The sequence below is a fragment of the Tachysurus fulvidraco genome, chromosome 26 (genome assembly GCF_022655615.1).
Source record: "Tachysurus fulvidraco isolate hzauxx_2018 chromosome 26, HZAU_PFXX_2.0, whole genome shotgun sequence".
NCBI classification, from domain to species: domain Eukaryota; kingdom Metazoa; phylum Chordata; class Actinopteri; order Siluriformes; family Bagridae; genus Tachysurus; species Tachysurus fulvidraco.
The window spans coordinates 15,682,521-15,695,680 of record NC_062543.1 but is presented as its reverse complement, the minus strand read 5'-3'; the positions used below and the strand labels follow the sequence as shown (position 1 = coordinate 15,695,680).

Genomic DNA, 13,160 nt, shown 5'->3' with positions numbered 1-13,160 from the left:
TGCTTGGAAACAGACGTCTAAAAACAGCGTCGAGATCGAGTGGGAGTCTAAAATGTAGATCTAAAAAAAGCAGGCATGAACCGCAATGTGGAAACCTATGTAACACACACACACACACACACACACACACACACACACACACACACACACCACACACACACATACACACACAAACGTATGTATACATGAGTCCTGATCTGTCACTTATCTCACAGTGCTGCTGAATTCTCACTCCTGATTGTTCAGGAGGTGTTGATTAGTTTTCTATAACAGCAGCTCTGACAGTAGTGTTTCCATGGTTACAGATAGTAGTTACTGTCTTATTTGACGCTTATTTAAGGAGTCTCCAGTTTCAGAGGTCAAGCTGTTAATGTTCCGGTAACTTTGACACATTTTTTGTGGTTTTCAGAATGATTAACTTCAAGACAGAGACAAAAGAGAGGCTGGTAAGAACTGCGACTAGTTAAAGAGTATTAAATTCTTTGTGGCTTTTTCTTCCTGAAGACTCGGACTCCTCCCTCATGCGCTTCCTGAGTGACGACAGGATGCTGGCATTACAGGAAGAGGCGGAGTTTTCCCAACGCGACACTAGCCGGCGGACCAGGAAGAAAAGCCGCAATCCCAGTAGCCCCAGTTTTCCCATCAGCCCCTCCATGCTGGCCCCGCCTGTACGGCTGGACTCAGGACCACCAGAAGTTCTGCCCTTCTCTCTGCCTGACACCAGCACCATGCCACACTACCATGTGAGCCTCAGCGCTGATATCAGATGAACGGAATAAACTACAAACTTATAGATTTAACTTCACATCGACTCGTCTACAAAAATCGGATCACTTTGTAGATCGAAGCAAATAAATTAGATTGTGATTGAAATATTTTGCTACCCTGACTATCATTCTGGCTCGCTTTACTGTAATCTGTAGATCTCTTATAGTTTTTTTTTAAGTTCCTTTAGACAAAACCACCACCTAGTCTGAGGAATAGTTTCTCACCGGGGTGTTTTCCAAGTGTTTTCGAACCCATTAAGGATTTATGTTTGCAGAATGCATTAAAAGAAGTGTTTAAGCTTGCACACCACACACACACACACACACACACACACACACACACACACACGTGCACACACATGCACACACATGCACACGCACAGTTTGGTTTCATAACAGACTTTCAGTTCACTGCATGGTACAGGAAATCTCCTCTCTGATGTTTTTTCTCGCTTTCTGTCATTCTTGTCTCTCAGAGAGCCACAGACACACTACGAGCCGACGCTGACAGGTGAGTCACCGTCTCTACGCCGTCTAAACTTTACTAAACATCTACTTTTATTACTTTCCACATGGACAATACAAGCAAAACCAAACCGTTTAAAGGTAATACAACTTGATCTGTGACTGAATTTAAACAGAAGTTCATCTTGGACAGAGATGATGTGCTTTGAAATGAACTGTTAGGTTCAACAGGAGGTGTTTTTTTTGGGGGGGGGGGGGGGTTTCTAGCTTTTTAACCTTGTAGGAATTTTTATTTGTTCTACTAGAAACGCGATAAAACATTAACTCAAAGCTTAACGTTTTCACCATAGTGATGACTGTGATGTCATAACTTGCTTTTCACAGTAAAGTGTTTTTTTGTTGTTGTTTTTTTTTTTAAAGACGAAGAGTCTGTAGACGGCGTTAAGTTAACTCGAGCAAATCCAGGTTGTAAAACTAGGATCAATAAAAAAAACTACACAAGAAAATTAAAAATAAAATTTAAAAAATTAAAATGTGGAGTAATTGGTTTACCTTCCAGGTGGATTTGCTCTCAAAGTAGGAAAAGACTGCAGTTACAGTTACAGAAGTAATCATTTTGGTCAAGTTTTCATCAGACATTCCCTAAATCCCGCCTCTTTCATGGAATCCCACCCCTGGGATATGTCACTAATCCCTAAATATCACATGAATGATCTAATGTGAAGTGTTTCTTTAGTTTCTCAAGTCAGTCATTTCCGATAACTAAAAGCAATGACCGTATAATTAATGTGGGAGACGAAAAGGGTCAGAAGAAGAGACAGAGTTTGGGAAGCCAAAGAGGAAAATATCGGGAGTGATGATCGATGAGGAGTTTTAGTTTGAACAGTTTGATGATTATAAACTTACAGGTGTTAGTTCAGAAGTGTGTAAGTTTATTTTATTATTTTCTAATATTTTATTATATTCAGCATGAGGTTTAGGGAAATATTTAATTTAGCTGGGATTTGTATTAAGCATTAAGTTGTTTTTTTAGTTTGTTCATTTTAATGGCTCATATAGTGTTTGTGTGTGCGTGTGTGTGTGTGTGTGTGTGTGTGTGTGTGTGTGTGTGTGTGTGTGTGTGTGTGTGTGTCTCTGTGTGTGCGTATGTGTGCATGTGTGTGTGTTTGTATGTATGTGTGTGTGTATGTGTGTGTGTGTGTGTGTGTGTATATGTGTGTGTGTGTATATGTGTGTGTGTGTGTGTGTGTGTGTGTGTGTGTGTGTGTGTGTGTGTGTGTGTGTGTGTTTGTGTGTGCACACACATATCCTGTGCATTATAAGTCAGTGAGCTTTGTGGTGTTGCTGAGGGCAGAGAAAGGTAACAGCTCTGATGCTTATAATGGAGAACGAAAAAGTTCAAAGGAAACCCTTTTTTGCATAGTGAGCGTAAAAAAAACACACACACACACACACACACACACACACACACACACACACACACACACACATACACGTTTGTAAAAAGGGAGGGGGAAATCGTGTTTTGTGTCATGGTAAAAAACAGCATGTGAGGGAAATGTTACCACAGATTACGCTCCTCTACTGTAGGAATATCAGTTATATCTGTGAGCAGTTGTACTACTTGCTAATGCTTTAAGAGATTAGCCAGAGATTAATGAAACCCAAATCTACTGCTAGCAGCTAGAAACCTGACTGCTTCATTTTAATAATTGTTGCTAACCTTCTACAGATTAGCACGAGAAATGACTCATCGGGTGATGAATCGGCGTGAAAGCCGAAGATTCGGGACAACAAACCGTTCCTTGTGGCACGAGTGAAATTTTAGAGGCAACGATGAAATGTTTTTGACAAGATTTATGCCAAAATATCGCTTAAATATATAAACGTTGTAAAGATTGTCGATGGTCAGATTGTATAAATGTTTCTCCATTTTTTTAGAAACCACATTGTTGCAGACAAACAGTTTAGCTTCTGTATAAACGCTAATGCTAGCTAGTGATGTCACATCAGCCGTAATGGAGTTTAATGACACACTAGCGAGTAAAAAACTTGTTAGCGTAATATTGCTAGCTTTAGCTTGTAGGATTGGGAATGATTGGATTGCTCATGGTAAGGATTCCCAGTGTCATGCCATACCGCATAGTAAATATTAGCTTTAGGTCAGAATGTTCCTTTAATGTTTCTTTTAATCTTCATCATCTTCATCTTCTTCCTCAGGTATGCTGGATCTGCTGGGGATCGACAAGCAGGCGCATCCATGAGGAAGGTAAAAATCGTTCGATTGTTTATTCGTTCTTTTATTTTCTCTCGGTGTTAATAACGATGGACGACTCCGAAACGAATCGAATCGTTTAATTGATTCTTTGGTCGAACGAATCGAAATCCATGGTTTATTTTTTAGAGTTTCGATGGTGATGTCGCAAGTGTCTTGATCTTGATTGAACTGCTTGATCTTTAGCCCAGATCCCTTCTGATTCAGAGACGCCTGACAGGACGCCTATCCAGAAGGGTCTAACAGTGCTAGGATTTGATCTCATAAATTAATGTGTCATGATGTTTGTGTGTTTTTCTTTGTAGTCAGTGCATTATGCCTCCTTAAGGACCAAGACCAAGAAGAAAAGTAGAGGTGAGAAAGAAACATTACTCACTGTTGGACTGTGTAGTTGTCCTGTAAAGGTGTTGTGATGTGATTGTGTGTGTGTGTGTGTGTGTGTGTGTGTGTGTGTGTGTGTGTGTGTGTGTGTGTGTGTGTGTGTGTGTGTAGGGTCTCAGAGTAACTCGAGCAGGAGGCGTATCGCCTGTAAGGATCTGGGACATGGCGACTGTGAAGGCTGGCTGTGGAAGAAAAAGGACGCTTCCGGATACTTCGTCCAGAAATGGAAGAAATACTGGTTCGTCCTGAAGGACTCGGATCTGTACTGGTACACCAACCAGAATGTAAGAGAGAGACGGCGCCTTCTACACCTTCACCTCAGCAAAGGACAACATACAGCATACAGATGAACATCCTCGATCCTTTCTTTTCTTTTTATCTTTTGGCTCCAGGACGAGAAGGCAGAAGGCTTTATCAGTTTGCCGGAGTTCCGGATCGACAGAGCGATCGAATGCAGGAGGAAACAGTGAGAAACACCCTCAACACCCTTAATGTTCATCTTATAAACACACGTCTCCAAACGAGTGTTTTATTCCACTTATACCACAGTGATTAACGGAAGATTACTACACTTTATTTATCTATTTTACCTTTTTCTCCTGTTCTTCCCCCCCTCACAGTGCCTTCAAGGCTTGCCATCCAAAAATTAAGAGCTTCTTTTTTGCAACAGATCACCTGGAGGAGATGAACAGGTAAACCTCCTGCTCTCTTCACCTGGACCAGACGATCTGAGAGACGTTCAGTTTAGCATCGTGTACACCGCGTATCTAATGAACACATGTATATTTTCAGGTGGATGAATCGCCTCGGCTTGGCTGCGATCGGCTACACTCCGGATGACCCGGTGCCCCGTCCGGATGAAGGTAGGAGGGGGAGGGGATACGACCTTGTATAACCTAAAATATTCCCTTTTTATGACAATAACAGTTTTGAAAACGTTTGAATTCACACACAGCATTCACACAGCATTCACACAGTCCTACAACACGATTTTTTTTCTATTTAAATGATTTCACACATTTTGCACAGGTATGAATTATAACTCGTACAAAAGTGCAGTCTTCTGTGCCCCCCCCCCCCCACACACACACACCTTATACTCATCAGATCTATATAAGGATCTGGAAGGAATGACAGTTCCGTTGGCGTGCGGAACCCTAAAGCATTAACTCACACCCACCTGTAAGCCCCGCCCACTTCTTCCTATCTCGTAGTAAATGTTTCGACTCGATTGTAGTGATCCAACAAAGTGGTCAGAGGTGGCTTTCTGTTTTCTTCCGAGCAAAGAACAGACCATTTAAACCGATGTTGCGTCAGTCGGCTGTATGGTCTGGTCTTTATCAGCGACCGAGAGGAATTAGCCCCATTAGACCCATTAGTTCCTCGGGAGCTCTTATTAAAGAGCATTATTATGAACTGTCGTAGAAATAACATTATTTACACTTACATCATTTCCTGTCCAGTGTCATTCAAATGAGGATGAGGTTCACGTCTGAGTCTGGTTCCTCACAAGGTTTCGTCCTCATATCATCTCAGGGAGGTTTTCTCAGGGAGATATAGAAATATATTGTATTTTAAATATATATTTTTAAATTAATTGAAAACTTTAAATGTATAGTATGTATGCATTTATTTATTTTTATTCTTATTATTCTTATTATTATTCTTATTATATTTATTTACTTATTTATTTATTCTCTTCTGTATTTTTTTTAATTCTGTAAAGCTGCTTTGCGACGATGTGAATTGTTAAAATCGCTATACATTTCAATTGAAACGTCAGCGAATGTTTTTACCAAACGATGCGTGTAAACGTGACGTGTGTGATGTCACTGTGTAGATTACTGGAGCGAGAGCGATCAGGAGGAGGTCGATGGATCCATGACGCTGAAACAGGAGTCGACTTACCACTGCAATCCTGCCGTGAGTTCTGAGATGAGACGCCTTTAACATCATCACATTTGGACCTTGAACATCATTTCTACAATAAAAACGTGTTGCCAGATATTTTCTCTAGCCATTTTCTGATTTCTAGCCAGTCCTGTTTCCTGCAGTTTTAGCCACTCAGGCCTTGAGCCTCATTGTCATTTGGTTGTTGATAAAATCCTGGATTTGTACATTCTTCATAGCCATTTTTTAAAATTGTTAGCAAGACAACGACATGCCCATTAGTGGTAGTCTGCTACAATGTAGATGCATTACGCTGTGAAATTTAATAAAACTAATAACAGTTTAGGGGACATGGTGGCTTAGTGGTTAGCACGTTCACCTCACACCTCCAGGGTTGGGGGTTCGATTCCCACCTCCACCTTGTGTGTGTGGAGTTTGCATGTTCTCCCCGTGCCTCGGGGGTTTCCTCCGGGTACTCCGGTTTCCTCCCCCGGTCCAAAGACATGCATGGTAGGTTGATTGGCATCTCTGGAAAATTGTCCGTAGTGTGTGTGTGTGAGTGAATGAGAGTGTGTGTGCCCTGTGATGGGTCGGCACTCCGTCCAGGGTGTATCCTGTCTCGATGCCCGATGACGCCTGAGATAGGCACAGGCTCCCCGTGACCCGAGAAGTTCGGATAAGCGGTAGAAGATGAATAAATGAGTGAATGAATAATAACAGTTTTATGGCATTACAGGAAACCTATATTACAAACGATCAAATCCCTTAATTGTTCTTCTGCTTATAAAGAAAAACAAAATCCAATTCTCTCCAAAACTAGCACAGAATCGTGTGTTGCAGCTTAGCCAAGATAGAGTGTGGTCTGGTTTTGGTCAGCAGCTTTTGAGTGTGGTTTGGTTTTGAACGCTCAGAGATGCCGCCTCTGAGTTTAGCACATTAAACTCAGAGATTGTGTGTGTCATGTCCCTGCTGTAGTACGATTTAGGGTGAGAGCCCCTGCAGTAAGGAAGATGATTGGGAAACAACAATCAACAGGGAATTGCTAACAGGAAATGCGTTATAGGATTGAACGGCGTGACTGACTGTGAGTCTGTAACAGGAGCTTTTTATTTAGTGTAATGAACTGAAATTGAATTCCTGATGATTCTAGAGCTTACAGATTACAGCTCAGGTGGACTTGTGTACATCTCTGCTCTTATTGTTGTTCCCACCTACAGAATAATATTAAGACAAATTACTGATATACTGACGTCTTTTTTCTGGGAGTTAAACAGAGCTAGAATTATACCTCCTTACATTAAACTCTTTTTCTTCGATGAGCAAAAATCAGTAAGAAGAAGAAAGAAAGTAAGTGACATACGGTGACCCGGTGGGGGGTTCGGTGCCTTGCTCAAGGGCACCTCAGTCGTGGCCGGCCCGAGACTCGAACCCACAACCTTAGGATCACGAGTCAGACTCCCTAACCATTAGGCCACGACTTGCCTTCATGAAAGGGCAACAGTTCAGCTTAATGCTACCCTTTACGCTAACTATTGAGGGTGTTTATTTGGACATAATGGGTGGGGTAGGGGCAGTTGGGGCATGGGTTATTGCCCTAAGCTGGACAGTTTAGCTGTATTTAACTGCATCTCTTGGTAACACTGTATTGATTCCTGTATGAAGGAATGCAGTTAATAGTTTATTGATTATTGATTTATTTCGTGCGGCCATAGGCGAGCTCGACCAGCGCCTTTGGCGAGCGCCATTTCTCCAGTGGCTCCACCTTCTCGCACTCATCTGCCGAGGACTCGCACTCGTCCTGTCGCTCCACCCATCGTGAGCGTGAGCGGCGCTCCTGGCAGGACCTGATCGAGACCCCTGTGGGGTCTTCGGGGCTTCACTACCTCCAGACGGGTGCCGGAGGGGACGGACGTGTCCCGATCTCACCAGAGAGGCTGCGCCAGGCCACACTGCCCGCCAGGCGCCGACGCCCACCTCGACACGATGGGCCGTTCCCACTGACGGACAGTGAAGAGCCCCGCTCACGAGGCCACTCCCACAAGCAGAGAAGCCAGAGCCTCCCACGGCACCGCTCACACAGCACACTTTGCCCTCGCACCCGGCTTCACGAGGAGGAGGAGGAAGAAGAAGAGGAGGACGAGGAGGAGGAAAGTGTGTGTGAGGTCCGGCAGCGGGTGTGCGAGGCTCCAAAGCGTGTGTGTGAGGAATCTGACCCTCTGGAAGAGTTGTATCGCTCTCTGGAGCAAGCGAGTGTCTCTGCGTTCGGGCAGCAGCGGCCCTCCACACGCCAGGAGTTCCGCCGCTCATTCGTCAAGCGCTGCAACGACCCGGCAACTAACGAAAAACTCCACCGCATCCGGGCGCTCCGCTCCACCCTAAAGGTACATGCTGCATGCAGAAAGGCAACGCTATTTCTAAATATTACCTCAAGTGATAACTTTCCTTGTTCCAGAAGATTCAATGCTAAATCCTTTTTGTAGGTTTGTAAAGCTGACACTCTTCTCTCTGTGTTTCTCAGGCTAAAGAAGGAGACCTTACTGTGATTGGTCAGCTGCTGGATGACCCCTGCCTGACCTCTCGCAAGTTCCGTGAGTGGAAACAGAGGAACCAAGAGCTCTTCCTGGATATCTGCGAGTTTAGCTCCGCCCCTCTGGAACTGCCCACTGAGCCTGGTGACCTTTCACCTCTGTCTCCGACACTGCTGATGCACACACACTCCTTTATAGAGACACACGTCTGAAACACAACACACACTCTGACAAACACCTACAGACTTTCAGCGGTGTATCTGCAACAAAAAGAAGTCGACGTGAAAACAAAACACTGTGGCCCCGCCTCTTCCCTCTGATTGGGTATTTTGACCTTTAACTGACAGCTGACTGAGCCACTGTAAGAGAGTGTTTAAGCGTGTCCTGGCAAACACACTGCTTTTTTTCTTCACTTCTTCTTCTTCTTCTTCTTCTTCTTTCGTCAGACGGATCCGCACTGTATCTCAGCGCTCACACACGGATCTTCTATACAACTTAAAGAAATCAAACCTACACGACGTCCCTCTTACACCAGACGTCGTCAGTCAACCGAGACGCGCTGAGTGTCTGCGGCTAACGTAGCTAAAGTAGCTAAGAAATGATAGAAGCTTGCTAGCCTTCTTAAAAACGTGACGTGAAGCCTAACTAGAAGTTCGGATACTACAAACACTGTGAAGTAGTGTTGAATTCGCCAGGTGATCGTCGACAAACCGTTTAATTCTTTTCAATTCCACAAAATCCCAAATCTGTTTGTCACGATCTCGACAGAACTCTAGAGAAGAGAACAGGATTATGGGATTGACAACATGAGGAAGGACACGTTTGCCGACGTTTCCCTTAAATTAGCCGAAGGCAAGCGTCCAGATTAGCAAACGTTAATCCTGATATACATGGAATAGAATAATCTTTAGGCCACTCGGTCCAGACGGTAGCTTTTAATCTTAATGCTAGCTGTAAGGTTCTGTGAACTCTTAGCTACATTAGCCTGTAAAATAGCGACCTTCAGACACTTGGACTACGTTTGGTGTGACTTGTGTACATTTGATTTCTTTTTTTTCTTTCTTTCTTTCTTTCTTTCTTTTTTTTTTTCACTTTTACAAACTTTTCCATTCCTTCATTTACTCGTTTCATCCTCCAGGATCCAGGATTTTTTTTTTTTCCTGCTGGAGTTTTTTTTTCTGATTATTTTCTCGGGACTCGTTTGTTTGTTTACTCGTTTTTCTCCCTTCCCTCGGGATGCTGCAGGACGAGCGCTCATGTAGCCATGGGCAACGGGCTTCACTCTGTTACCAAGCAACACCGCCCTACTGTGTTTACTCTCAGAGCATGCAAGAGTCTGTATGTGTGTGTGTGTGTGTGTGTGTGTGTGAGAGAGAGAGAGAGAGAGAGAGAGAGAGAGAGAGAGAGAGAGAGAGAGAGAGAGAGAGAAACTTGGAGAGGACTGATGAGACTGATGCACTTCCTGTAGGGACGACAGCCTACGATGCGTCTGTAACCAAACCTGGGTTGTGTAGAATATTTAGAACATAGCTGAACTCCTGCATGGTTTAAAAGTTATTAATCTACACCGAATGAGCTGATGAAGAGTCTGTATATAAGAGAAATATCCTTTGCCTAGCTGCATCCTCTGTTCAAAACTGTGAACTTTTAATTGTGAATGCAATCTTCTGGCACTGCAAAGACAGAAGCTTTCTAGTTTTCTTTTCTTAAAAAAAAAAAAAAAAAAACGATACACAAAAGACTAAAAGCTTTGCTTCTCTGGTATTCTGACTGTTTTTGCTGGGGAGGGGGGACAGGGTGGGGTGGCGGGGCAGCTGGTTTATTACCTCTTACTTTTTGCTTACATTCAGGTTGGGAGCTTTTTTTTTGTTGTTGTTGGTCTTTATATTTTAAAGGGTTCATAAATTTTTAGATAATTCCAGTCTAAAGTTTAAGAATTCCAGGATTTGTAGAAAATCTTGTTTTTTTTTTGTTTTGTTTTTTGTTTTTTTAGAAAATTCCCAAACTGTGAGTTCAGAGTTCAATGATTCAAGTATTCTTGCATTTTGAGAAACATTTGCAAAACTGTGAGCACCCGATGATGGAAAACATTTTTTTTTTGAGGAGAAATAAGAATTTTGCATGCAAAGTCCAAGGATTTGACATTTTTTATAAATTTCATTAAATCTCATTTAAAAATTTCACAGATCTTTATTTTTCGATTCCAGAATTTTGAGTTCGAAGCCCAAGAATTCTGAATTTGTTTTTCATAAAATTTCAGAACTCAAATCATTTTTCTGGAAGATTTATGAACTCTGAGTTCAAAGTCCAAGCATTCGATTTCAATAAATAAATAAATAAATAAATAGAATTCCCAACCTTTAGTGCAAAGTCCAAGGATTTTAGAGTTTTCAGTTGAATATGTGTGAGACTTTTTCCCCCGACGCAGAGCCGAAGCCTCTTGACCAGCCGAACGGAAGTTGTGTCTTAATGATCCAGAGTATAATTCATCGTTTCTTTATTTTTTAAATATTATAATAAATAATAAATAAATGGATTTTGTTCTGATTTGAATCCAAATTTCAGCTCGATCACATTCTTGATCGCTTTAAGCGATTGAGATCTTTATATGACTCCTTAAAAGGAATCAAAGATGATTTGTAATCCGTTTGCTTTTTGGATCGTTTTTGGAATCATGGACGACTGGATCATATTATACTAATTTGTAGAATGATATTACTTTAATATAATTCGGTTTAATCCACGTGTTACTGTGGGTTTGAATTGATTTCTGAGCTCCTTTTGAAATGAGTGAATCATTTTTGGTGAACTGAAAAAAAATGTACATCATGTTTTGATTCTTGTAGCTTTTTATTCTGAACGTGGAACTGCTCCGACTCAGAGGAAGAAATGATTAGCATTAGTGATGTATTTTCTTTTCTTTTCTCTGACTGTTTGAGGTCTGAGGCTCTGGCATGGTGTTGGAGGAAGAATACAGCCTGTGTGTTTCAGTACGGTCTTTAACACACCCTCATAGCTTTTCTTTTCTGATTGTCCACTCGTTTTTTTTGTTGCAGTCCGCGGCAAAGCCGATACTGAAATGTGTGTCATTTTTCTGTGTTTAAATTCTGTATGTTGAATTGATCTGAAGGGAAAATCTGCGTCTACGCTCGAGTCCACGTCGACATGGTGTGAAATGTATTTAGCGACGCGTCTCACGCAGCTTTTCCCGTGATGTTCCACTGTATCCGCGTTACGTTAGCGTGTGAATAGAACTGCTGGGAGACGAAACTGAATCGAGTCGAATGTAATTATTTTTAACAGTGTAAATTGTACAGACAATTGAAAATAACTAAAACGCAAACACACACATACACATTTGTCCTTTTATGTTCCTGTGATTTAGAATGTTCTCATGTTATAAACTCCACTGTGGACTGAATTTAGAGCATCTTAAGCATCATATGTAAGACTGAATATATATACACACCGCTGTGTGTGTGTGTGTGTGTGTGTGTGTGTGTGTGTGTGTGTGTGTGTGTGTGTGTGTGTGTGTGTGCGTGCGTGTGTGTTTGTCTCCTGGGCTTCACTGTGGTTTAGGGCACTTATTTCCCGCCCTGCTCTCTGCCCTGCTGAGTGAAGTGGAAGTTGCACTGAGACTTCTCCATCAGAAAGCGCTGCTCTTCTTTCGTTTTTTTTCTTTCTGCCCCTCTGCACTTCAGAACTCTTCATGCCACTCCAGTGTCACTGCAGGCTCGCCCTCCTTTTTTCCTATATACACACACACACATATATAAATATAATTATATATATAAATATAAATATATATATATATATATATGATAAAGATTGTAAAATGCAAAAATGAATAAATGAAGATCTCTGCACTTACGAGGCCGTGCTGTGTTTTGTGTCGTTTTGACCTTATTCGTCACCCATAGTGTTTTGAGCACGTATTTACCTCTTGGCTTCCCATATTTAATTCTGGTTCTTAGATTTTTACGTTATTTATTTCTGGAATTCTTCCCACAGACTTTACTTTGTTTTTGTTTTTGTTTTTGAGGGAGTCAGATGAGACTCGTCGAAATTGTCCACGCCGAGCTCTTCGCTGACATCAGCTGGTGAATCTTCATGTACACCATGTACTTCATGTACATCATCTCACATGTACACTGATTGTTCAGACACATCCTTACTGTATCCTGTATCTTAATCTGAAAAGAAAGAAGTCTATTTTTCAATATCAGTATTAACTGAATAACAAGCTCTCTGGACTCAACAGTAAAGAACTAAACAAAAATCTCAACCTTTACAGAGTTTTACCTAACAACAAAATTGTCTTTGTAATCCCAAGTGTGTTATATATATATTTCGAGTCTATTATTCATCCATTAAGATGCCTGATGAGAACAGCACACACTCAATCTCCCAGTACTGCAGCTCAGCCACTGCAGTGTGTCTACTTGTGCTTCCACCTTTCACAGGGTGCCATTACTTTTGTTCTAATTGTGAACAAAAGTTGACGCTAAAAAGTTTGATCTGTACAGATGCATTAACTTGACAATTTGAAGTTCTAATTTATTTTTAAATGAATGAATTTAAATGATATTAGATACGAATAATTAAATGAGTTTATTTGGTACACTCGGACTGATTATACACTGATACGCTTATTAATGCATCATCGCCACCTAGTGGATGTGATTTGAACTGCAGTAACAAATAATACACTATTATACAATATACACATTATGGCCAAAAGTATGTCGTCGTCGTCGTCCCCCAACCCCAGTGACTGACACTCACACCCATATGTGATTCTTCATCCAAGAGACTCAAACCCTGTTCCAGCAGGACAATGTCCTTGTGTGGAGG

General features: G+C 41.7%; 1 protein-coding gene and 1 long non-coding RNA gene across 3 annotated transcripts in view; one reads left to right on the top strand and one right to left on the bottom strand.

Moving 5' to 3' along the window:
* Window positions 1–10,040, top strand: part of si:ch211-26b3.4 (connector enhancer of kinase suppressor of ras 2) — a 31,269-nt gene extending 21,229 nt beyond the window's left edge. For both annotated transcript variants that reach the window (XM_047808976.1, XM_047808975.1), the window contains exons 13-23: window positions 505–743; window positions 1,244–1,278; window positions 3,453–3,501; window positions 3,813–3,861; window positions 4,000–4,172; window positions 4,281–4,354; window positions 4,509–4,580; window positions 4,681–4,751; window positions 5,729–5,811; window positions 7,491–8,159; window positions 8,297–10,040. In XM_047808976.1, coding sequence (XP_047664932.1) covers window positions 505–743; window positions 1,244–1,278; window positions 3,453–3,501; window positions 3,813–3,861; window positions 4,000–4,172; window positions 4,281–4,354; window positions 4,509–4,580; window positions 4,681–4,751; window positions 5,729–5,811; window positions 7,491–8,159; window positions 8,297–8,518 — 1,736 coding nt within the window. In that variant the 3' untranslated portion in view covers window positions 8,519–10,040. The remainder of the gene's footprint in view (window positions 1–504; window positions 744–1,243; window positions 1,279–3,452; window positions 3,502–3,812; window positions 3,862–3,999; window positions 4,173–4,280; window positions 4,355–4,508; window positions 4,581–4,680; window positions 4,752–5,728; window positions 5,812–7,490; window positions 8,160–8,296) is intronic.
* Window positions 10,041–11,576: 1,536 nt separating this feature from the next.
* Window positions 11,577–12,856, bottom strand: LOC113662873. Its single transcript, XR_003445350.2, has 2 exons — window positions 12,178–12,856; window positions 11,577–12,056 (listed from the first exon to the last, which is right to left on the bottom strand). It is a non-coding gene; the product is annotated as an uncharacterized LOC113662873 (long non-coding RNA).
* Between the last annotated feature and the right edge of the window lie 304 nt (window positions 12,857–13,160).